The 27,792-nt window shown below is 34.9% G+C and overlaps 1 protein-coding gene across 1 annotated transcript in view; it reads right to left on the bottom strand.

The window, feature by feature from the left end:
- The window catches only part of LOC141724235 (putative WRKY transcription factor 12), a 32,549-nt gene extending 16,595 nt beyond the window's left edge, over positions 1-15,954 (bottom strand). The window contains exons 1-3 of the mRNA XM_074526291.1: positions 15,750-15,954; positions 15,475-15,545; positions 12,829-12,978 (exon numbers count right to left, since the gene is read on the bottom strand). Coding sequence (XP_074382392.1) covers positions 12,829-12,978; positions 15,475-15,545; positions 15,750-15,944 — 416 coding nt within the window. The 5' untranslated portion in view covers positions 15,945-15,954. The remainder of the gene's footprint in view (positions 1-12,828; positions 12,979-15,474; positions 15,546-15,749) is intronic.
- Between the last annotated feature and the right edge of the window lie 11,838 nt (positions 15,955-27,792).

Below are 27,792 nucleotides of genomic sequence, written 5' to 3'. Positions count from 1 at the left end.
TGAAAACGGTGATAAATAAGATGAAAAGAAATGGTGAAAGTCTCGACGATGTTCGGATCATGGAAAAGCTCTTCAGCTCGCTGACCAGAAAATTTGATTACGTGGTTAATTCTATCGAGGAGTCAAAAAATTTGTCAATAATTTCTATTGACGAGCTGGTTGGTTCACTTCAAGCGCATGAGCAGCGGATGAACCAGTGTGATGATGCAAACCATTTGGAAATGGCGTTGCAAAGTAAGGTGTCCATCGGTGACAATTCTTGCAGTAGCAGTTTTGTACGTGGGAGATGTGGAAATTGGGGTTGCTACCGAGATGGACGAGGTCGTGGAAAGCAGTCCTTCAACAGAGGCCAGAATACTGAAGGTTATCAACCATCTGGTCTTGGTCGAAATTTCAGAGGTCGTGGAAGAGGCGAATTTCAACAACGAGGTGACAAATATCAATTTCAGTGTTAAACTGTAATAAATTTGGTCACTTCAGTTACGAGTGTCGAACACCAAAAGTAGAAAAAAGGAGTCATTTTGCTGCAGCAACAGAAGATAAAGATGTTGGCACTACTATGTTCTTCACTTAAAGAGGAGACGAGGAAGGCAAAAAGAATGTTTGGTATCTTGATTCAGGTGCTAGCAATCATATGTCCGGTGACAAGGATTTATTTACGGAGATAGACGAGACATTCACAAGAGAAGTTACTTTTGGTGATTCTTCAAAATTTCGGTCAAAAGAAAAGGTACAATTACGATTATGACAAAGAATGATGAGAAAAAGTATATAAGTGATGTTTATTTTATACCTGCTTTGAAAAGTAATATCATCAGTCTTGGTCAGCTTGTGGAGAAAGGATATAATATACAAATGCATGATAATTCTCTTACCATCATAAATCAGGTTCAAGAATTGATTGCTAAAACGGAGATGTCAAAGAATCACTTGTTCACACTTGATATGCAGACACAGGTGCAAAAGTTCTTAATGTCGATCATTAAAAATGACTCGCGGTTGTGGCATTTGAGGTATGGTTATCATGGATTTTGTGGCTTAAAATTATTATGAAAAACAAAGATAGTGAATGGTTTTCCAGAAATCAATGAACCGGGAAATTTGTGTGAAACATGTTTCAAGGGAAAGCAACATAGACAAAGTTTTCCCGTTGGAAAATCGTGGAGAGCCAGGAGGCCATTGGAGATAGTTCACACAGATATTGCCGGTCCATTTAATGTTTCATCTCTTGGTGGTAACAAGTATTACCTAACATTTATTGATGATTTTAGCAGGAAAAGGTGTGTGAATATCATCAAAGAAAAATAGGAGGCTCTTGATAAATCCAAGGAGTTCAAAGAATTGGCTGAAAAGCAAAGTGGCTAGTATTTGAAGACACTCAGATCAGACATGGGAGGCGAGTATGCTTCAAAATTGTTCAGAAGCTTCTGTTGGACACATGACATAAATTATCAGTTGACAACGAAATATACTCCTCAACAAAATGGCATTGCAGAAAGAAAGAACCGCACAATTCTTGATATGGAAAGAAGTATGGTGAAAGTAAAGCACTTTTCAAGAACTTTCTGGGCAAAAGCCATTTTATATGCAGTTTATTTGTCGAACCGTTGTCCAACAAAAAGTGTCATAAATAAAACTCCAAATGAAGCATGGAGCGGGAGCAAACAATCAGTTGGACATCTCAGAATTTTGGGGTGTATTGCTTATGTCCACGTTCCCGATCAGAAAAGGAAGAAGCTCTGGATGATAATGATGAGAAATGCATCTTTATTGGATATGACAAAAAGAGCAAGGCATACAGACTCTATAATCCCCTAACGAAGAATTTAATCATTTCTCGAGATGTTGAGTTCGATGAATCAGATTATCGGATATGGAGCGAGAAAGAAAAAAAATTGCCGGTTTATTCTTTAACGATGATGATAACGACGATGACGACTCCAACATTGAAGATGACGAAGATGATGATCCAACTCCTCCACAAAGTCCAAATCCACAAACTCCTGTATCAACACCATCGACGGGAGGTAGCCACAGTTCAGGGGGAGTACCGAGAAAGATGCGGATTATGGATAATATATATGAAGCAACAAGTCCGGTACAAACATCCTTTGATTATTCTCTACTTTGTTTAATGGCTGAATGTGATCCAGTTACATTTGAAGAGGCTTCTGAAGAAAGAAAATAGAATAAAGCCATGGATGAGAAAATTAGTGCAATAAAGAAAAAGGATATTTGGGAGCTCACAGATCTTCCAGAAGGACACAAAGCAATTGATATCAAATGGGTCTACAAAACCAAGACGAATAAGGAAGATGAAGTGGATAAATATAAGGCAAGGTTGGTGGCTAAAGGCTACAAGAAAATATATGGCATTGACTATGATGAGGTATTCACTTCAGTTGCAATAGTTGATACCATACGACTTCTTGTAACAATTGCAGCTCAGAACCAGTTGAAGATTTATCAGATGGATGTGAAGTCGGCATTTCTAAATGGATATCTCGAAGAAGAAGTCTATATTGAGCATCCTACCAGATCTGTTCAGAAAGGTCGGGAAAAAAATCTACATACTGAATAAAGTTTTATATGGTTTGAAACACGCTCCGTGAGCATGAAACACAAGGGTTGATGAATATGTTTAGAAAAATGGTTTTGTGAAGAGTACATACAAGCATGTCCTTTATACGAAGATAAATTCAGGGGGAGATATTATGATCGTGTGCTTATACGTGGATGACATGATCTTTACCGGAAATAAACATGTTATGTTCAATGATTTTAAGAAGGTTCTAACTAATGAATTTGAGATGACAGATATTGGTCGAATATTGTACTTTGTTGGAGTCGAGGTGAAGCAAAGCAAAGAAGGGATTTTTATGTTGCAGAAAAAATATGCGGAGTAGATTTTGAAGAAGTTCATAATGGAAGAATGCAAGCCAGTGGGCTCACCAGCAGAAGCAATCATAAAGCTCCGAGTTGATTTAGTGAGAGAGTCGATAAATTCGACGTTGTTCAAAAGTTTTGTTGAAAGTCTGAGGTACCTAACTTTCACTCATCCCGATATTATGTATGCGGTTGGATTGATTAGTAGGTACATGGAGAAGCCGAAGTAAGATCACTTCGTGGAAGTTAAAAGAATTTTGAGGTACATGGAAGGTACACTTGATCATGGTTTATTTTACACGCATTCTCAAGATTCAAAATTAGTTGGCTACTCAGACAGTGATTATGGTGGTGATTTGGATAACGGAAAAAGTACTTCAGGGTATGCTTTTCATATCGGATCAACGGTATTTTGGTGGTCATCAAAGAAGCATCAGACAGTTGCCCTCTCAACATGTGAGGCATAGTACATGGCAGTAGCAGCGTGCACATGTCAAGCTATGTGGCTAGGCTACATATTGAGCGAGTTAAATCTTGCGAATGAAGTTCCGATTAAAATGTACTTGGACAACAAATCTGCTATTTCACTTGCGAAAAATCCAGTGTCACACAGTCGCAGTAAGCACATCAATATAAAATATCATTTTATTCGAGAACAGGTGAAGGATAAAATTATAAAATTGGTGCACTGTAGGACCGAAGAAAATTTAACAGATATTTTTACAAAGCCATTAAAGCCAGACGTGTTTCATAAAATAAAAAAGAAGCTCGAAATGCAAAATTGAGTTTGAGTGGGAGTATTAGAATTCAAACTCACTGGAAATAGAATGAATATCTACAGGTGGGTTTGAAGGTGACAACGTTGCATAATCAAGAATTCATACGATAATATGTAAAGAAGTCTACCTGGAAATAAAGAAGTCTACCTGGAAATAAGGAGTATGTATGCATATTCAAAGTAGGAGACTGGATTATCTGTTAGAATTCAAACCCTTATCTAAATAAAGTTGGCAGCTAGTAATAATCATAATATGTATAATAAATTAAAAGCTAGAGTCCTGAAAATTTGGTGAGCAGAGGATTATCATTTCATGCAAGTCAAATGCGTGTGTTGAAGAAAGATCACCCAGACAGTTGTGAAGGCCTGGTAAATAGGTGGGTTGTGCAAAATACAATACATGCTCAAATGTAAACTGAAGAAAATAAACATACAGCTGGTAACACATGCATGAAAAACAGATATCGTGGCACTAGCTCTTTTATGTTCAGTATACACGTACAGGCTGGTCTCTGTTCAAACCCTAAAATAAGGTAGGCTTATGGTTGAAGTCTTTGTTGTTAGCTAGTAAATAGAAGATGACCAGGAGACCAGGAAGATGTCTGGTGATGTAAGCAATGAGGTATTAACTAGTCTCAGAAGTCTATAAATAAGACAACAACTCCATTTGTAAAATACAACTGAAAAAAAACAGAGCGAAAGAAAGAGCAGCAGCTCTAGAAGGAAAAAGAGGTTGTAGCCTGTGTGTGTAAACATTTATATAGTTGTATTTTTTCTTTGAAATAAAAGTGCTATTGTTTTTTTTTTTTGTATTAATATTATCAAATCTTTTGGTGTAAAGTGTATTCACGTTGACAACAATTGGTATCCGAGCCAAGGTTCTGTTCAGGAAAAATGGCGAATATGATGCAACCGCAAATTCCAAAATTGACGGCAACAAATTATGGGAACTGGAGTATACAAATGAAGGTGTTACTCGGTTCTTACGATAACTGGAATACTATGGAAAATGGGTATAGCGAGCCCGTGGATGTAGCCGCTGAAGCAGCTCTTCCAAATGCCGAGAAGACGACGTTAAAGGAGTCTCGTAAAAAAGATAAAAAGGCGTTATTCACAATTTTTCAAGGTGTTGATGAATCTACCTTTGAAAAAATTTCTGAAGCAAAAACAGCAAAAGATGCGTGGGAGATTCTGCAGAAATCATTCCAGGGTGTCGAAAAAGTTAAAAAGGTGCGGCTCCAAGTTCTACGTGGCGAGTTCGAAAATTTAAAAATGAAAAGCTCCGAAAATATTGGTGAATTTGTTACGCGTTTGAAAACGGTGACAAACGAGATGAAAAGAAACGGTGAAAGTCTTAATGATATCCGGGTCATGGAAAAGTTGCTCCGTTCATTGACAAGAAAATTTGATTACGTTGTTACATCAATTGAGGAGTCAAAAGATCTATCCACAATTTCCATTGATGAGCTCGTAGGTTCTCTTCAAGCCCACGAGCAACGAATGAACCAGTATGATGATGCAAGCCATTTGGAGAAGGCGTTGCAAAGTAAGGTGTCCATCAGTGACAGTTCTGGCAGTAGCAGTTCTGCACGTGGCAGAGGTGGTTTTAGAGGTGGCTACTGAGGTGGACGAGGACGAGGAAGGCAGTCCTTCAATAGAGGCCAGAATTCGGAAAGTTATCAATCATCTGGTCGTGTTCAAAATTTTAGAGGCCGAGGAAGAGGTGGATTTCAACAACGAGGTGATAAATCTCAATTTCAGTGTTATAACTGTAATAAATTTGGCCATTTCAGTTATGAGTGTAGATCCCCGAAGGTGGAAGAAACTAGTCATTTTGCAGCAGCAAAAGAAGATAAAGATGTTGGTACTGCTATGTTCCTCACTTATAAAGGAGACGAGGAAAGCAAGAAGAATGTTTGGTATCTTGACTCAGGGGCCAGCAATCACATGACTGGCCACAAAGATTTATTTATGGAGATAGATGAAACCGTCAGCGGGGAAGTTACATTTGGCGATTCTTCAAAAATTCCTGTTAAAGGGAAAGGTACAATTACGATTGTATCAAAGAATGGTGAGAAAAGGTATATAAATGATGTTTATTATATACCTGCTTTGAAAAGTAATATCATCAGTCTTGGCCAACTTGTGGAGAAAGGATATAATGTTCAGATGCAGGATAATTCTCTCATCATCAGAAATCATGTTCGAGAATTAATTGCAGATGTGGAGATGTCAAAGAATCGTCTGTTCACACTTGATATGCAGACGAAAATGCAGAAGTGCTTGAAGTCGGTCATTAAAAATGACTCATGGTTATGGCATTTAAGATATGGTCATCTTGGATTTTCTGGCTTAAAATTATTGTCAAAGACAAAGATGGTGGATGGCTTGCCAGAAATTAATGAACCAGAAAATTTGTGTGAAGCATGTGTCAAAGGAAAGCAACACAGACAAAGTTTTCCTGTTGGAAAATCATGGAGAGCCAGAAGGCCATTGGAGATTGTCCACACTGATATTGCTGGTCCGTTTGATATCCCATCACTCGGAGGTAACAGATATTACCTAACATTTATTGATGATTTTAGCAGGAAAAGTTGGGTATATATCATTAAAGAAAAAGCAGAGGCTCTTGATAAATTCAAGGAGTTCAAAGCACTGGCTGAAAAACAAAGTGGACATTATTTGAAGACACTCAGATCAGACAGAGGAGGCGAGTATACTTCAAACTTATTCAGAAGTTTCTGTAGAGCACATGGCATCAATCATCAGTTGACAACGGCGTATACTCCTCAACAAAATGGCATTGCAGAAAGAAAGAATCGCACTATTCTTGACATGGCAAGGAGCATGGTGAAAGCAAAGCATATGCCAAGAACTTTTTGGGCTGAAGCCATGTTATGTGCTGTTTATCTGTTGAATCGTTGTCCAACAAAAAGTGTTAGAAACAAAACTCCAAATGAAGCATGGAGTGGTAGCAAACCATCAGTTGGACATCTCAAAATCTTTGGGTGCATTGCATATGCACATGTTCCAGATTAGAAAAGGAAGAAACTGGATGATAAAGGCGAGAAATACATCTTTACCGGATATGACAAAAGAAGCAAGGCATACAGACTGTATAATCCACTAACGAAGAATTTAATCATTTCTCGAGATGTTGAATTTGATGAATCAGATTACTGGAGATGGAGTGATGAAGAAAGAAAAGTTAGAGGTTTGTTCTTTAATGATGATGATGATGACGGTGATGACCCCAATATTGAAGATGAAGGAGATGATGATCCAACACCTCCACAAAGTCCAAATCAACAAACTCCCGCATCAACACCATCAACAGGAGGAAGCAACAGTTCAGGGGGAGCACCAAGGAAGATGCGGAGTCTGGATAATATCTATGAAGCAACAAGTCCGGTACAAACAACATTTGATTATTCTTTATTTTGTTTAATGGCTGAATGTGATCCAGTTACATTTGAGGAAGCTTCTGAAGAAAGCAAATGGAACAAAGCCATGGATGACGAAATTGGTGCAATCAAGAAGAATGATACCTGGGAGCTCACAGATCTTCCAGAAGGACACAAAGCCATTGGTGTCAAATGGGTCTACAAGACAAAGACCAATCAAGATGGTGAAGTTGAAAAGTACAAGGCAAGGTTGGTGGCTAAAGGCTACAAACAGAGATATGGCATTGACTATGATGAGGTGTTCGCTCCAGTTGCAAGAGTTGATACTATAAGACTTCTTACAGCAATTGCAGCTCAGAATCAGTGGAAGATTTTTCAGATGGATGTCAAGTCAGCATTCTTGAATGGTTACCTCGAAGAAGAAGTCTATATTGAGCAGCCTCCAGGATATGTTCAAAAAGGCCAAGAAAATAAAGTCTACAGACTAAAGAAAGCATTGTACGGGTTGAAACAAGCCCCACGAGCATGGAACACAAGGGTTGATGAATACTTTCAGAAAAATGGTTTTGTGAAGAGTCCATACGAGCATGCTCTCTACACAAAAACAAATTCAGGGGGAGATATTATGATCGTTTGCTTATACGTAGATGACATGATCTTCACTGGAAACAACCCTGGTATGTTCGATAATTTTAAGAAAGTTATGACTAACGAATTTGAGATGACAGATATTGGTCAAATGTCTTACTTTCTTGGAGTCGAGGTGAAGCAAAGCAAAGATGGAATTTTTATGTCGCAGAAAAAATATGCCGAGGAGATTTTAAAGAAATTCAGAATGGAGAAATGCAAGCCAGTGAGTACGCCAGCAGAGTCAAGCATAAAGCTCAGAATTGACTCAACAAGGGAGTCGGTAAATCCGACATTATTCAAAAGTTTGGTTGGAAGTTTGAGGTACCTAACTTTCACTCGTCCAGATATTATGTATGCAGTTGGATTGGTTAGTAGGTACATGGAGAAGCCGAAGCAAGATCACTTCATGGCAGCTAAAAGAATTTTGCGGTATATAAAAGGTACACTTGATCATGGTCTGTTTTACACGCATTCTCAAAATTCAAAATTAGTTGGCTACTCAGATAGTGATTATGGTGGAGATTTGGATGACGGGAAAAGCACATCAGGATATGTTTTTCATATCGGTTCAACAATATTTTCTTGGTCATCAAAGAAACAACAGACAGTTGCCCTCTCAACATGTGAGGCAGAGTACATCGCAGCAGCAGCATGCGCATGTCAAGCTATGTGGCTAGGCTATATATTGGGCGAATTAAATCTTGCCAAAGAAGATCCAATTACTATTTATGTGGATAATAAATCTGCTATTTCACTCGCGAAAAATCCGGTGTCACACAGTCGCAGCAAGCACATCAACATAAAATATCATTCTATACGAGAGCAGGTGAACGGAAAAATTGTGGAGTTGGTACATTGTAGGACTGAAGAAAATTTAGCAGATATTTTTACAAAGCCGTTGAAGCCGGACGTATTTCAAAAAATGAAAAAGAAACTCGGAATGCAAAGTCGGGTTTGAGGGGGAGTGTTAGAATTCAAACCCTTATCTAAATAAAGTTGGCAGCTAGTAATAATCATAATATGTATAATAAATTAAAAGCTAGAGTCCTGAAAATTTGGTGAGCAGAGGATTATCATTTCATGCAAGTCAAATGCGTGTGTTGAAGAAAGATCACCCAGACAGTTGTGAAGGCCTGGTAAATAGGTGGGTTGTGCAAAATACAATACATGCTCAAATGTAAACTGAAGAAAATAAACATACAGCTGGTAACACATGCATGAAAAACAGATATCGTGGCACTAGCTCTTTTATGTTCAGTATACACGTACAGGCTGGTCTCTGTTCAAACCCTAAAATAAGGTAGGCTTATGGTTGAAGTCTTTGTTGTTAGCTAGTAAATAGAAGATGACCAGGAGACTAGGAAGATGTCTGGTGATGTAAGCAATGAGGTATTAACTAGTCTCAGAAGTCTATAAATAAGACAACAACTCCATTTGTAAAATACAACTGAAAAAAAACAGAGCGAAAGAAAGAGCAGCAGCTGTGGTAAGGAAAAAGAGGTTGTAGCCTGTGTGTGTAAACATTTATATAGTTGTATTTTTTCTTTGAAATAAAAGTGCTATTGTTTTTTTTTTTTTGTATTAATATTATCAAATCTTTTGGTGTAAAGTGTATTCACGTTGACAACATTATCAAGGTATAAAAGAAGTAAGGATGGCAGTAATAAATTATCGAATGAGAAATGGTAGGCTGCTCATGTATCTATATCTGAGGCCAAGTGTTCTGTGCAAGGAAATAGTAATACTTATCCGTGTTTGTAAAAAAATAAAATAATGAAGTGATTAGTTACCAGGTACATGCATAGACTACCAGCTTAAGTGAAAATAGCTATTACACATATTACACAGTTTATATTAAAAGTGAAGGGGGTTCAATAGTCCTAGAATGTAGGTTACAGTAATAAATATAGGGAAAATGCTAGAGGTACAAAATGAGTTATTAAAATAGTTATAAATGCCACATGTCACATACTAGTTGGTTAAATATAAATGGACCCCTGCAGTATATTAATAAGATCATGAAATTTTTTCATTGTGTTACATCATCCATGCCATGTTATTTTGTGACAATTTTTTGTAACTTTTTTTTATAGCTTTAACATTACTTTAAATATGGTGTGAAGTAAGACATTATATAAACCGGGTCTTTAGCCTATAAATAAGGATATATGTTTGTTATAATATGTAGCATAGAAAATAGTTGATATACACATCTTAGTAAAAAGTTGATATACGCATCTTAGTAAAAAGTTGATATACGCATCCTAGTAAAGTTACTCTAATTTTAAAGTATAAAGGCCCAGAGCCTATTTTTAGTCAAAATCGAGTACTGTGTTGCTGTATTAACATTATAAATATATATATTATTTGTTTGAGTTATACTAAAAATATAAATATAAATATAAATATATATTTTGCATGCGGATGTACAACAAAGCTGTGCGTTCATCTTTATTACACAATCTATACCATATAGTTTATGTATACATATTCTAAAAAGAATTAAAATATATTAAAAAAGTTCATCCAAAAAAAATTAAAATATATTAATAGAGTCCATCCACGTTTCCAACACAAGTAAAAAACAAATCACCTGAAATTTAAATGTCTTGTGTTCTTATTTCAGTTTAGCAGTTGTTTTTACTTTAAAAAGTTAAAAATTATAATTTTTATTTTTCCCATTTTACAAATTACTCTAGTATTGATTGTCCGTACATATTAACATTAGTACTGTAAAAGAAAAATATAATCAACTTACATAATAATTCTAGATGTAATTGAGTATATAATTGTTCGTATAACAAAGGTATTTGTATTGATTTGAATATGAGCACAGTTTGTTAACAGATCCAAAATTGTCAAAATAAAATGTGCCTCGTTATACATTAGTTATACACTGTAATTTGTGATGTTGATATTGTTATTTATATCAGTTTCTGCGAATTAAAATTCTAGTTGAAGAGCCATACAAGTAGTTAATACTCAAGTTGGTTCTTATTCATGTTCAGGTATCTACTTTGTAATTTTTTTAAGTATGTTCTGTTATATATATAAGTTTAGGTCTCATTTTTCAATTTACACAAAATTATACCCTTTTTATTTTATTATGTTCATCAAGTCTGAGTGATTACAATGCCAAGTTCCTCTAAGTGCCCAAATATAGGCCCATAATACCATCATGGATATGTCTAAATACAATGGGGGGACTAGTTTCATTGAACCATCTGATATTGACGAAGAAACTACACAGCATGAGCCGCTTATAAGATGAACTGATGAAGTCTTCATACATGTTCAAGATATTTGGGAAGCGACTCAGCTCACTAACTCGAAGGCCGCCGTGCAGGTAAGAAAGAAAAGATGGCAATAGAATTTGTGTTTGAGATTCTTTGTAAGAAAGACACGCAAGTAGTTGCGGGATAGAAGGATTTGAACCCAGGACGGTAGTTGCGTTTTGGTTTTCCCAGACAAGACAAATATGGGGATTTTGATAATGATTGTGTGTTTGCTTGCATATATAGTGTGTATGGGTTGTAAATTACTAATCCAAGAGTATCAGCAAATGACCTATAACTATTATAATATATAATTTTTTGTAAGTTAGGACAAGATTTTTGCACATCAAACTCAATAACATATCTTATTTTTATGTCTTATTATTAAAATAATAATATATTTAAATAATAATTAAAGGGAAATGAAAAATATAAGAAGGAAATGATGTTCAAAAAAGGACGGAAACAAATATTTTATTGAAAAAATTATATAAGAGGCATGCAAGGTGGTGCCTTATAAACAAGGGCACATGATAAATGTCCCGTTTTAAGGCACCACTATGAAATTATTGAGCCCTCAATTATTTAAAATGCCTCAAAATTTAGTTTTCCAATAATTTAGGACACTTTTGGAATTGTTATTAAATAATACTAGTTTAAATCCATTCAAAGATTACGGTTAATATTTACATAATTTTAAAATTTTTCTTTATCCAATTATATGTAATAATTTTTTATATATTTACATAAATATATATTATTTATATATTTATAATAAAATAATAGGATATGCACCTGTAGTTTAGTAGCCTAGGATAAGAAGACTATATATGTATATTATTCTCTTAATAAATAAAATAAAGCAATAACCCAAATTATACCCGATTCAAGTTTACCAGCTTCAAGTTATTATACTTTAGTATAGACACTATTCTAGAAAAATTAGTGAAAGTTACGTTTACCCGAACAATTTCGATTTTTGAATTTTAGAATATTGAGTATGGATAAATAATAATAGTTGTAAATAAAATGAATAATAAAATAAATTATAATACTTGTAAATAGGTATGCAAAGATGTTAAGACTTGTACAATAAGTATGATATTATTGGTGGTAAATTTTGTGATGGTATAATATTAATTGTCATATTAGATATGTTTAGTAGTATGCTATGTATTTTTGAAGTATTGCTCGAGAGAAATATTGGTGAGATCGTTAATATTGTTTAGATTAGTAGACTATGTGTTACATGATGGGTATATCATGTGTTTAATTTCAGAAATTAAGGAATAGAAAGAGAGATTTAGAGAGAGATGAGAGAGAAATTGAGAGAGATTTAAGAGAGAACTGGGATGAAAGTAACAGAGTTTTGTTATTAAATTTCACAAAACCTCTAAATGAATTACCTGTTTATAAAAGGAGAACTAAACTCCCCCAATACTATGTTTAGTTTTTTTTTGCACATTAGAAGTGTGATCATGTGACTAGTGGGTGATTGGTCGTATAAATTTATCATAATTTTTTTGATTAATTGTATAAGTTTGGAAGTGATTATTTTCGTGCTAAATTTGATTTTTTACATGATGATTTAAACAAATAGAAGTAATATTTAAATAATGCACTAATATAACACACAAAGAAAGGCTTTATAGGTATGGTATTAATAGTAGCAGTCGGCTTTTACTCGTTACTCGGGAAGAGCAGGTAGCAAGAATGCAAAAAATAGGAAGACTAAAGTTGAAGTTCCGCGAATGAAATTAAAGGAAGACGAAACAATGGCTGTTTTCAACAGATATATAGTCGTGGTCATGCAAAGATGCAAGGAAGATGAAAAATTGAAGAAGTTTATATTTACCTTGGATGAAGGCTGTTCTTGACAACTTTCTGGCCATATTTTCTCCATTTGTAACCATCATCAAGAACATCAACATCACTCCTTGTTTGAAAGCAGAATCTTGGTTCTCTTAACTTTCGTCTCACCTTTTTTGAAGATGAGCTCCTCCACCTGCAGCCAATTTTTTCATCTCATTTTATATGAACAATAATTTTAAACATAAACATACAATCAGCAGGACACTGTGCAGTGTGACTTTTAGACATTTGGCATTAGTAAGAAGCTACAAATGGTGGTATATATGGTTGCTTTACATGTAGGATCGAACTCATTAATCCTGTGGAATATATTGAATATTATTGTTATTAGGTGATCATAATTATTTCCTTGAAAATCTTAGGAATTCGTGGAAGGGGTGTTTAATGAAATTTTGGAATCCTAACACAATGGATTCGAAATACTCAATTTTAAACTGAGTCGAATTCTAATGACAAGCCTACAGTTGCAACCCACCACAAGTCTTGCCAACACTTCTTTCCTATCGCACACTACAAGAAAACAGGATAAAACCGACCGTCAAAAACAGTCGTTTAAGAGGACAATTGTTCTTTATATTAATTTTATATTTTCACCTATAACCGACCGAAGACGTGGGTCGGTTTTAATGGCCTCCAACTAGGGTTTTAACCGACCACGTAAACGTGGTCGGTTTTACTTGTGCCTCATCAGCGAAACTGCGTCGTTTTTAGCTTCTATAACCAACCACCTGTATATGGTAGGTTTTAGTTCTGCCACATCATCAAAATTGTGTCGTTTTTCCTCTTACATAACCGACCAACCTGGTGATCGATTATATTGGAGCCAAATCGTTGTCGGTCGGTTATGTGTGGTCAGTTTTGTCCTGTTTTCCTATAGTGGCAAGAAACAAGAACCTAAACCGACCGAGTCGTAACCAACCACCTCTGGTTAAGGGTTAAACTCGACCGTCTTCCATAACAGTAGGTTTTAATTTTAAACCGACTAACAAAACCGATCGACATATCTTGCAGGTTTTTGGGCGGACTTCTGCTACGTAAAATGAAACAGATTGTCTATTCCGACCGACGGAAATCAACCGCTTCAAATTACAAAACCGATCGGAAATATCAACCGCAGCTTTCTACCGGGCCCGCAACTGGCGCAGTCCGTACGGTCGGTGCCAAGTAGACCTAAACCGACTGTGAAACCCGACTCAAACATGCATGCATGCATACAAGCACAGTAAGGAGCCTCATACTCCAACATCTTTGTCAAGCACTTCAAAGTTCAAACCACCAAAGAAAGTAGTCCTTTTTGTACTAACAAAATAACAAAGGTGTAGTCCTTCCGCAATAAAATTGACATCTTTCTTAATCCTTTTCAGCTTCACCTTAACTTTCATGAATTCTGAGTACTACCTTGGTCTGCCATTGAATAATTATCTAATATAATCTCTCAATTGATTCCACCAAAATTAAAACCTACTAATGTTGGTGCTTATTCACCGGTGGCCTTTTCTTACCAGATTTTGACTGCCTCACTAGAATGAAACAGATATTTCAAAATCAGGTTTGTCTTTGCACAATCGCTCCAGCTGTGATCGAGATTTTAATAATCAGTAATACCTAAGTTCACCTCATATTCTAAAATTTATCACTTTCTATAGTTCTGGACTGGGCCTATCCAGTAACCTCTTAAATGTATCTAAAAAATGCCTCATTTACTCGTATTTGGACTATACAGTGTATCTGCTAGCACAGTCTGTTAGTGACTTTGAAGCAACTCTTATTCCTCACCTCTTCCAATTGGCATCATATATAACTTATCTCAAGTGCCGTAAAAAATTTCCTTGTGTTCACTGCCTTCTTGTGACAATCATGTATACCAGAAAAGACTTTAGCTTCTTCTACTCCTCCAAAGCTTCGTTCAGACCTTTCAGTACCAAAATTTCTAGAACTAATGTTTCATTATATAAACAAGATGTCTTTAGGTTGAACCTTAACACAAATATTAGTTTCATTCAGCACTCTTTTGTTTCAAATCTTTTATTATATTTTAATGTTTTGTATTTTGCTATCCTATATAGTATTATCACTTCCAGGAGAATAATACATAATCCATTTTTTGATTCGATATGTATACATGTATATGCTTCATGTTACGTATTACCATTAATTAACATTACTATGTGTTAATATGATGCACATTATTAGCACTATTTGTCAATGTCATATTCATAAGAATGTCTAGTCTCAATATATTAATAGTAGAATTGTGATCCGTTGTTTTCATCCCACTGAATTATGAATACAGTCTTTAACAAAGATTTATATAATTAGGCAGTAAGCAGTTGCTATCTATATTAACTTCTTCTAATAAGAATGTAATTACTCATCCTTGAGAAGAGCATAAATGGGAAAGCAACTAAACAAGATCAAACTTAGCTATATAAAAACTACAGTATACAAGATCAAGAAGTAGACTCTTATGCATGTACTCATGTGCGCGCAGAGAGTCTCATCACGAGTGTGTGTCTGAGTCTTATCTAGAGGAAAAACAGGGGGAGAAATGTTCAAGTATGCTGTGAAGTAGAGGAAGAATGAAGAGTAAGGAAAGAAAGCAAATAAAAATAAAGATTGAATACTATACCATGAATCGTCCTCATTGGCATTTTGGTTGCATTTTTCAGCACCAGCATCCTTGCCATCCAAGTTCCTTACCTAAATTATTCTTACTATCAATTGTTGTTTACAAATCAAGTGTATCCAAATCATAGTAGCTAGCTAATCAATATTATCTTAATTAAAATTGAACTCGATAATCAACAAAAAAATCGAAACAATTTCAATCATGTAATTGTTAAAAAACAAATGAAAAGTAGTAGTATAAGAGGGGAGATGGAACAAGATCTGCAAACACGGCACCTGTTGGTGATCAAACTCTATAGAGTAGCCTTGCTGATCTAAATTAGAGGTTGATTTGTAAGGAATAGTAGAAGTGACCGTATCAAGAGGGTTTTCAAAGAGAACAAAACCCATTTCTTTCATTGAATTTGGAATCAAGAAAGAGACTTGATGATGATGCTCATAAGTGGGTGACACTCGTTCTGATCTTTCCATAGCTTTGTATCTTCTGTTTTTGTTGAACTATATAATGCTTTCTATATATATTGTCCTTGTGTTTGTCTAGTGGATGTAGTTGCATGTGGCCGTACAACGTGTGGGGCGTAGTCTTCAATAATCAAATTTATGCAGTTTTCGATTTTAATTAATTTAGTAATTACTTGGAGGTGGGATGTTCATTGGTCAACTTGAACATCTATCTAAATATAGAATTTTAGGTATATGTACAAACAGTTTTTACCCCCCCGCCTCAAATAGTTTCTCATTTTACTTGCATGCAGAAAAATTATATGTATATACACATACACATTATAACACGCTCACGGGGTCTGTGTGAGAGCGGGGGGGGGGGGGGGGGGCTTTTTAAGCTAATACATATCTCTCTTCTGGGTGCTCCGTGGTCAAGGACTCGAGAAGCTGAGCAAGGATTCAGATATTTTTCAAGTACAAGTACTGGTATACGCGTGAGAAGCAGTATCTGTGCGACTAAGGACTAGGGATGTTTAACTTGTCAAATTTGTACCCTTGGGAATATAATGTAAATTTGCACAAACCCTCAATTTTTCTAATAAAAATGGTTCCTCAGGATTATTAAGGGTTCCTTTATCTATGAATAATTTACACAAATTTGCTCCCAAGAATCCAAATTTACAAGCGCGCAGCTGTTGGCTCCTTCCTGATCGTCATCTATATATGTTATTGAGATTGAATAGTTAGAAGTCAAGTAGCACTTGGTTGAACCTCCATAATATTTGGGACTCTGCTAATGCTTGTGAGTCATAAAAAATCAGAGAGATACTTTGCATCCCTTAATTTTGTCCCAAAATTAATATTGTATATCTATTTTCCAGAAATTGTAGTTTGTATTTCTCTTTTTTAAACCCCATACAAATAATATCCTTTTTGTCTAATTAGTTTATTGAGAAGGGGAAAATTAAAATTTAGGCTTAAAAATTTATTTAACATATATTTTATATATTTTAAATTGTATTAAAAATTTAATTTTTATATATTTTATATTTTTGAATTTTCGAGACGTACTAGTAATTTCAATTTCAATTTTTATGATATGATCTTAATTCCAAAAAATAATAAATTCCACTAAAATTAATTATAAAATATACTTTAAGCATTAGTTTCAATTGTATATTAAATTTTAGTATTAAGATCGTTGCATCACTTTTTTTAATTATTTAACTTTATTATTATTTAGTGCGTATTTAAGTGGTAGAATTCACAATAATAAATATTTTAAACATTTTTCGAATTATAACTACAAAATTTATTTACATTTATATTAAAATTCTTGTTTTACCCCTCATTATTATAATTATAACTATTAAAGTGGTGCAATTTGCATACAAATTGAAAGTTAGGGTTTGTAAATTGTAATTTTTTAAAATAAATATATAACATTAATTTTTAAACAAAAATAAAGGATGCAAAATACAATTGACTCTAAAACAATATGCAAAACAATACACTTTTTTTTTTGCAAAATGATTAAAAGTTACTGCATACAATACATAGTACAAAAGAAGTGGCACAGTAAGCTATTTGGCAAATAGAGGCAAAGACCCGAAATCATGAGAATAATAAGTTACATTGATACGAACGAATCAGATACTCTAGCAAGCACAAGTTAGTCCGACGTATCTTCTCCCTCTACCCCTTCCCCATCATTGCTGGCATATACGATTTAACTACATTTACTGGATTGTTTATATTATTTTTTACACGTTTTTCAATACTCATTTAAAATATAGTTCTATAATATTTTTTTTAATATATTATTTTTGAATAATTTTTTTTTTTTAAAATTTCTATTCAATTTTTTTTTGAAAAAACACTATCAAACTATATTTTATAAAAGTTTCGAAATATGTGCCGAAATACGTGCCTAATAGTAATGTAAATATCCCAGTGGGACGGAAGGAGTACAAATTTTCAGTGTGTATCAAGTAACTTAACTTTTTAAGGGGAAAAAACTTAACTTTCACTGTCATTTTATTTGCTTTTGCATTGTGCATGTATATACTGCTATAATACCACAAAGAGTAAACGTAAGTTTCTAATAAATCAAAATAAGATTATATATAAGTACTTCTACGAGAGTAATTTGGTATTTACATATAGTTAGTTTGTTCATTGAGCGGGAAAGTTAATTACACGAAGTAAGCTTGTATATATAGAGAGAATTGTATTTTGCACTCTTCATATTTGGCCAAAACTCAATTTTGTATACCTATTTTCATAATTTGCAGTTTGCATCTCCCTATTTTGAATTCCCTTCAACATACACCTTTTTTACCTAATTTTTTAGCCCTAATTGCTATCTCCAACAATATATCTCATCTTTTTTCTTCAATAATAGATTATATATGTTGTTGAAGACAATAATTTGGGCAAAAAAGATGACAAAATTTGGCAAAAAGGGTGCAACTTGAAGCCGATTTCAAAGTTGAGGGGTGCAAACTGTAATTTATGAAAATAGGTATACAAATTGAGTTTTGGTCAAATATAAGGGGTGCAAAATGCAATTCTCTCTTGTATATATTGTTTATATGTATGGTGTGTTAGGTAGAGGTATCGTGTGTTAGCTAGAGGAAGAGACTAAAAAAGTATTGTAGATACTGTTAGGAGAAACACACAGATTCTCGAAATTTAATTTTATTACTACCTCCGTCATGTTGATTTCTCTATGTTTACTATTTGCACACATTTCGAGACCTCTATAAAATATACTTTCGTAATGTTTTTAAAATTTTTTTTTTGGAATAAAAGTTTAAACATAAAACTTTTATACTGAAAAACAAAATTTTAAAAAAATATAATGGTGTTATATTTTAAATGAACATTGAAAAGCGTGTTAAAAAGTGATGTAGAGAATTCAATGGGACAGATAGAGTAATACAGAGTACATACAACAATATATTTGACGTGGAAAACCCACGTCCCAACTTATATTTTTAATCCAAACAGTTATCAATAATACATAAATACATTACATCTCAATGGTGTCTCAACTGATACTTGAGTCGGCCAATGTTCAAGCATCTCCCAACCGATACCTAAGATGACTACATCTCTTAAGTACACATCAAAATAATAACATGACGATGTATATATATTCCATCACAAACTTAGCCAAGAAAACATACCTAGTCTGATTATAATAATAATTGTTTAACCATACAATTATTACACAATACCATTATGATAATAATTATCTACACATACAATCATTATCCAATCCAGTTATGTCTTGTATCACAAAGCCCAATAAATCATCTTGGGTTGAAAACCAACAATCCTCCCATTCAACGTAATACAATTTCACAACCGAATTAACAGTCACCTTCAAGCCATCGACGTCCGTTCGCCAATGCCTCCACTCGAACAAAAATCTCTTCATCTCGTTCTTCCAACTTTTAAGAATCACTAAAACCCGTATAGTGAACTCTAAACTACTGTTCTTCAAAATAACAACATATCCATCCACAAAATCACGTGCATCAACCATGAGTGCCTTCTTTAACCATTGAGTCACACGATCCTTGTTTTCACAATCCTTCAGCCTCTTGAATAAGAACAACGTCATCCAAAAATTTTCACTTGGTTGATCAACTATCAAACCATTGAAACTATTGCAATGATCCATTCCATCTTCAATCTCGAGTCTGAACGAATTGATCCACGATGCAAGTCAACCACCATACCACACTTAACTTTGTCAACAAATCCATCAACGTACTCCACCATACCAATTGAACCTTGAACGTTCCTTCAACCCAATTTATCACGAACCTCGAACCTCGGCTCTTGATACTACTTGTTAGGAGGAACACACACACACATTCGAGATTCAATTCTACCAATACAAAGTACACACACAATAATATATTTGACATGAAAAACCCACGCCCAACCTTTATTATTAATCCAAATAATTATCAATAATATATTAATACATTACACCCCAATGGTGTCTAAAACTGATGCTTATGCTTGAGCTAACCAATACTCATGCATCTCCCAACCGATTCCTAAGATGACTACATCTCTTAAACATACATCAAAATAATAATATGACGATGTATATATAGCCATCACAAACTTCGTCAACAAGACATACATAATCTGATTATAATAATAATTATCTACCCATACAATTATTACCCAATCTCATTTTTGATAATGACTATCTACACATAAAAATATTATCCAATCGAATTATGTCTTGTACCACCAAGCCCAACAAATCATCTTGGGTTGAAACCTGTTATTCCCAGTGGACTAACAATGAGATTTACAGAAGGGGGGTTGAATGTAAATCTCAAAACTTTTTCAAGTTTTGAGCAGTTTGTAAGACTAAGTGTTTGAGTGATCAAATGTGTGTAAATTACTTGGAGCTGATGCAGACAGATATATATTTAAACACAAATGAAATGAGCACAAAGAACTTAAAAACTTTTCTGGTGGATTTGTTGTTCCACCAGAGATGTGTTATTTCAGAAAATCTGTGATTCAAAATTAAATCACAGCTGCTTCCTAGTACAAACTAGATGATTTTCTCTCTTGATATTTCTAAACAGCTCTGGGAAAATTCATATCTAATTACTAGCTTCTACTTGGTTTATATAACACCAAGTTTACAAGTGAAGACAAAGATAAAGTACAATAAGACAATAGTTCTCCACTTGTTTCTGTTCCATTTTTATCCAGTGTAATTTGGAATTATCTGTTGACTTTCCATTTTGAACCAGACTAAAAACAGCTGCTTTTTCTGCTGTTCCTGAAATAGGCTACCACATCTCTGTCAATCCATGTGCCTCTGTCAGCTTTGTTAACTGTCACTATCAACTGCTATGAGACTGAGCATCCGTTGAAGCTTTCATCTGTTGATGGCTTTATCCGTTGATGCTCTAGCAGTGCATCCGTTGAAGCTTTCATCCGTTGATGGCTTTATCCGTTGATGCTCTAGCAGTGCATCCGTTGAAGCTTTAGAGACATCCGTTGAAGCTTAGTTTCTTATCCGTTGAAGGTCTTCAATATCAGTTGATACTTCTTCACTTATACAAAATTACAAGGCATGAAATATTTACAATTAGCCCTCCTACTTGTACATCCATTAGTAGTCAACATGACTGATTATCTCCTAACAACATCTAAGAATTACAGCTTGAAACTAGAGAGAGTGAGATGTGCTACAATACCAAACTTATTGCTAAGTAAGGCTACTCCTTCAACGGATAGCCAAGATGGTCTTATCCGTTGAGGCTATAAATACTAGATTTCTACTTAAGTGTTTTGCTGAACTTATCATCAAACTAATACACATATTCCTAACAAAACCCAACATATATTTTATTCGATTAATATAGAATTATTTTTATTTTGCTGAAAAAAGATGAAGAAGAACTTCACCTTCTCATGGTATAAGAGAATGGGTGACTCACGCCTAATTTCATTTCTGTCATTAAAGTTCTGGTATGAAACTTCCTTTCTTATTTTTTTCGTTACAGATTGTATAAATTTTCTTGTTATTTTCATATTTTTCTTCTTCTTCTTCTTCTTCGTCTTGAACCTCATCATTATCAGTTCCACATCAATCGTACCTGTATTTAATTCTTGTTTCACGTTTGTTTTCATTTGAGTATTTTATCAAACATTTATCTCTCAAAATCAGTTAGGTATGAAATGCACACAAAGGGGGGGGGTGAATGTGTATTTCTTGATTTTTCTTGCAAACTTTTTTAAGCAAATCAAGTTAGCTATTTTAGGCATTGGTGAACTTAACAACTAAATTATATTTGTAGTGATAATTAATTAACTTTAAAAGACAGAGAAAATAATTATCAAAACTCGTTTGATCTTTATTCAAAATCAACTGTATTGTGCTATAAATATAAGTTCTTGAATATTCGGAACTTAGCTTCCACTTGAGAGAATTTGCAATCGATCTAGACTGTTTTATTACATCTAGACAAAGGACACGTGACATTCTTTATAACTAGAATGCATAGTTTAGAGGAATTGCACTAAAATAGACTAACACAATTTTTAAACTTTTTTTTGTCTATTCCTATTCTAAGTGCTACAGATCTGCAGACAATCTTCCAGAGCTGCTACACTCCTTTGTCCAATTCATCTTGACCCTTGATCTTTGCACTCTTCAACCTGCATTTATAGGCTTCCTATTTTAATGATAAAATTGGTTGTTGGCTGGTAATTTAAAATTTTCATGATAATTGCACTCTGTAAATAAAACTGTTAACGAGATCTTCCAAGTACAAAAAGCCTTATTAATATCTCCACATATCTATATGTATTTGACTTGTCGATATCTCCACATCTCTTGATGCATTTGACTTGTGGATATTTCCACAACTCTACATGACTTTGTGAGCCATCTGAAGAATTTGGAGTAAATTCTAATGATGATGACTCTAATTCTTTGGATGAGAGCATGAACTTAGGGGGAGAAGCAGGCCCAAGTTCTGTTCCAGATCTCCCTGATTGGGCATGGGCAAAGGCATCTACACCAGGAGAGTTTGGTGTAACTTTGGTCAGGCAAGTAATGACTATTCAGAAGGCCCTTCAGGAGACTACAGATGCTGGTACCAAGGCAATTCTTCAAGCTCATCTGGACTCTCTGCATCTCTTGCAGTTGCAACATTTCAAACAGAATCTAAGTGTGGATGAGCTCAAGTAGGACATTGCTGATCTGAAATCCTACAATGCTGAGAAGATGGATTCAGTCATGCCTTATGGTACTATGCAAGATTTGTTGGGGAGACTGAGGAAAGCATCTGATGCTGACAAGAGGCTGGTCAGGTTGGAAGACAGAGTTCAGATCATTGAAGACTCTATGGTCACCATTCTTCAGAATCAACAAACTCAGACAAATCTACTAATGCAGCTGGCAAAAGCACAAGGCTTGACCCCTACCCTTGATGATAACAAAAAGGGGGAGAATAAAGGGGAAGGGGAAGGAGAGCCATCAACAACAGTTCAAATATCTCAAGTGCTAGTTCCTGCCATCACCACTTCTCCAACTATTCAAATCAAAGGAAAGCTTGATGGAATTGATCTAATCCAGATAGCAGCAGCTGAATTGCAAGTCAAAGAGTAAAGGAGGAAAATTGATGAAAAGATGCAACAAATATTTTGTTCTACAACTTCTCAATCACAATCTGTGAAGCATAGCACAAAGATGGAACCAATTATTATGGAGCTCAAGCCAGTAAGGAGGAATAAGGTTGGAGAGACTTCTTCCAAGAATCTGAAACCTATGGTTCTCAAGCCCAACAATAGATCCAATAAGGACTCTACAAAGAATCCTCTAAGCCTTGCTCAGATGAAAGAAGTGGATTTTCCTCTTCCAAAGCCTGATGAAGACAAGGTTTTGGGTGGAAGTATCATAAAGCACAAAGAGACCATGGATGTGATTGAAAGGAGGAACATGGCTATTATCTTTAGAGAGGGAAAGAGCATTTGTGTGATGCAAGGACATCCCAAATTCCCAATAGCCAAGAGGGAAGAAACCAGAAGGTTGAAGGAAGAAGCCAAAAAGCTAAAGGCTGACAAAAGAGCAGAAGCAAAGCTTGAAAAATAGCTAAAGTCAAGTCAAGCTGAAGAAAAGAAAGAAATTGAAGACAAAAGTGAAGATGCAGGTATGGGGGACATGGTTGATAATGATATGGAAGAAAGAAGTAAGGAAAGAGAGGAATAGCAGAAAGGGAACAGAAAGAAGGCCAATGCAAAGAGAAAGATGGTAGATGAGACTGAAGAAACCCAATCAAAATCCAAACCACTACCTTCTATTCCTGAACCGATTGTGCCTGACCCCTTCATAAATATTCATGGTGAAACAATCATTCCTAAGGAGGAACCAATTGATTGGGACACCATCAAATTGCCCACCTTCTTAACCTCTTCTCCACCATCAAAGAAGCAGAAAAGAAGAATCAAATCAACACCCTCTAAAACCTCAATCAAATTCACTCAGAAGCCTAAGCCTAAGCCAAAAGCCTCTAAGGATGATTATGTTCACATTTGTGACATAAAAGAATTTTAGACATTGAACTCTATCTAGATGAGTTGGAGGAAGTAAGGGGAATAGCTGCCTACAGACAGCTACCAGAAAGACTAGTGTTCAAATACAAAGAAAGTGGGGAAATAACTTGGCCTATCTACAGGATTCTGAATGAAGGCTACTCTACCTTGGTTAGAGTCTACTCAGCCATACAAAGGGATTCTGGATTTACCAGGACTGCCAAGACTGAGATTCTCAACAAGATTGCCAACATAAAAACTTGGTGGGAGCCCAATACCTTGCCTAGAACATTACTCATTCAAGAAAGAGGAATTACAGTTCACAAATCACCTCATTGGTTGATGGAGTTCAGAGACAACAAAGGAGTCAGAAGATTTTTCAGACTTGAAGATCAGCTCAAGATTCCAGTAATGAAACTCTCAAGAATATGCAATCTAAGTTGAACATCAATGAAGAAGATGAAGCTGAGTTTTACAGATAACTTCAACTTCAAATAGAGGAGAATGACAGGAGGCTAGGAAAGAAAACAAGGGATCAAAGGAAAAGATATTAATCTGCTCAGGCTAAAGGAGCACCCTTGGAAACAATGTAATTCTTCAATTCCATCTCAGCATACACATTTTTGCAGCACTTTTGAATTTCTGCTTTATTACAGTTAATATATTTGTCAAGTGTTTTGTTATCATCAAGCTAAACCCAAATTTATGTCTACAGTTCTAGTAGACATAAATAGGGGGAGATTGTTAGGAATATGTGTATTAGTTTGATGATAAGTTAAACAAAACACTTAAGTAGAAATCTAGTGTTTGTAGCCTCAACGGATAAGACCATCTTGGCTATCCGTTGAAGGAGTAACTTTACTTAGCAATAAGTTTAGTATTGCAGCACATTTCATTATCTGGATTCAAATTGTAATTCTTAGATGTTGTAGGAAAGTATCAGTCATGTTGACTACTAGTGGATATGCAAATAGGAGGGCTAATTGTAAATATTTCATGCCTTGTAATTTTGTATAAGTGAAGAAGTATCAACTGATATTGAAGACCTTCAACGGATAAGAAACAAAGCTTCAACGGATATCTCTAATGCTTCAACGGATAATATCCATCAACGGATAAGTGCTTCAACGGATAAAGACTTCAACTGATAATGCATCAACGGATAAATCTTCAACGGATAAAGCCTCAACGGATAAGGCATCAACGGATGAAAGCTTCAACGGATGCTTAGTTCATTAGCAGTTGATAGTGACAATTCATAAGCTGACAGAGGCACATAGGTTGACAGAGACAAACTGGAATGTGGAAGCCTCTAGGAGGAATCAAGAAAATGTAGCATTTCCATTCTGGTGCAAAGAAGGAAGTATTCAAAGATTAACAGCTAAGCCTAAATTGCATTGGATAGAGAAATGAAGAAGAAACATGTGAAGAGCCTTTTTAATTGTATTTTACAGTTTTGTCTTCACTTGTAAACTTGATGATATATAAACCAAGTAGCAGCTAGTAATTAGGTGTGAATTTTCCAGAGCTGTTTAGAAAAATCCAGAGAGAAAATCATCTAGTTTGTACTAGGAAGCAGCTGTGATTTAATTCTTTGAATCACATATTTTCTGAAATAACACATCTCTGGTGGAACAACAAATCCACCAGAAAAGTTTTTAAGTTCTTTGTGTTCTCTATATTTGTGTTTGAATATATATCTGTCTGTTTTAGCTTCAAGCCATTCACACACATCTGCTCACTAAAACACTTAGCCTTAGAAACTACTCAAAACTTGAAAAAATTTTGAGATTTACATTCAACCCCCCTTCTGTAAATCTCATTGTTAGTCCACTGGGAATAACAAGATTAACAAACTATCTTATATGTTCGCGACGCACATAAAACGTATAAGCACAACCTATGCTAGATATCATACAATCACCACATACCAAGGTATTTAACAATTAACTAAATAAATCCATAATAAATCCACTATAACCCCATGATCATGATTAGCCCATGATAGAACTCATCGTCACCATGGGTTCATACGAAAACATGATATTAACACAACAATATAAACTAATAAAAATACTTAATAAAACAGAGTACGTCACAAGAGTATTAAGGTTCAAAGAGTAAAGAAAAATGGCATCCACTGTTACAACGAATTAAAAGAATCACAAGATAAACATATGCTTCCTCTTCTTCGTTGTTGCGTGCTAAAACGGTCTTCTTGATCTTCTCTCCTTGTTACTTCTTCTTCAAAACGTCTCCCAAGATTACTTATATAAGAGTCCACAAGAAACAGCAGTCACAGAAGCCCAATAAAACACGAATTAGAAATTCCAGAATCTGGAATTCTGACCCCAGACGGCCGTCTCCAATCTCCACGCGGGCGCCTGCTCACCAGGCGGTTTCCTGCTCTTTCCAGGCGGACGCCTGCATGCCTTCTGGAAAATTCTCAGGTTTGCTTCTGATTTTGCTGAATTCTTCGCACAACTCCCCGCAACTGATCCCAAGTACTTCCCTTAGCATATTTTAATAAAATTCTCCTATCTAAACAATTTATACCCTGAAATGCAAAAAAACTCGAAAACGCGTTAAAAACACCAAATACTCGAGTTCAAGACACCAATTCAAGCCGTTATGAGACACTCTAAGTGGTATAAAATGCCCCTTATCAGGTGGCGATGTGGAGTAAAAATAAATTCCCACGGGGAACAGGGCGAGGATGGGGCAAATATTTTTCATGCTGGGCAAGTATGGGATTTGAGATCTCCGCCCCATTTTTAACCCTAGTCATAGTGCCTTTTCCAGTTCAGTTATTTTGTGATAATACTGTTGCTCAATGAGAATCAAGTATTTCAGGAACGAACTAATCATATCCGTGTTGATCGTCATTTCATTATAGGCTATAATCATATCAAGTTCCTTAAATTATTGCATGTCCAGTATTCTATGCAGTTGGAAAACCTTTTAAAAAAATCTCTTAGAACTTCTTAACTACGTTTTCACATATTTAGTTTGTTGATTGAGAGGTAAATTTCTTTTGAATATAATTGAATTTGCATTCAATCAATATTATCCAAATTGAGTACATGAGAATGAAAACTAGGAGGAGTATTCAATAACTCTCCTAAATCTGACATAGAATATGATGCTTTTGTTAACATATGAGCCAATGTTAGGACGAAAATACGCGCTAATATTCACGCAAGTATACGAATTCACAAGTAATATAGAATTAATTCTAGTTTATTCCCACATAGACTGGTTTAGGTTAATTTCAATCAATGTAATTATGCAACAATTGTATGGTTATTATTCAATGTTATGATGATAACAAGTTGAGATTGTTTATAACTAAGATATTAATTAACATGCAATTAACTAAGAGAATAAATGTTTTGATTTTACTATATGAGACAAACATAAGATTCTAACTTCATTACTATTTCATTCAATAGCCCTTTTTATTCTTAACCTTAGTATACAATGGTGATGACACTAATCAGATAACACGGAACTAGTAAACGCCAACTTTCGTTGTACGAATACCCTACTACCAGACATCCACAAAAGAGATATAAGGTGAATAAACACCAATTATATTGAGACCCTATATGTCTATAGAATTTGACAACATAACGGTTTAATGTGCAAGTTATCTATCATGATTACGTAGGGCAAGTAAGATGGTTAAAATTACGAATCATGCATAACAAATACATGAACCTATGCTAGCATGGCAAGTTCTAAACCCCTATATTCACTTTCGCTTCAATAGAGATTAACACGCTAT

This window comes from Apium graveolens, chromosome 5, assembly GCF_009905375.1.
Source record: "Apium graveolens cultivar Ventura chromosome 5, ASM990537v1, whole genome shotgun sequence".
Classification (NCBI taxonomy): domain Eukaryota; kingdom Viridiplantae; phylum Streptophyta; class Magnoliopsida; order Apiales; family Apiaceae; genus Apium; species Apium graveolens.
The sequence above is the reverse complement of the archived record's forward strand: the minus strand, read 5'-3'. Positions and strand labels throughout refer to the sequence as shown.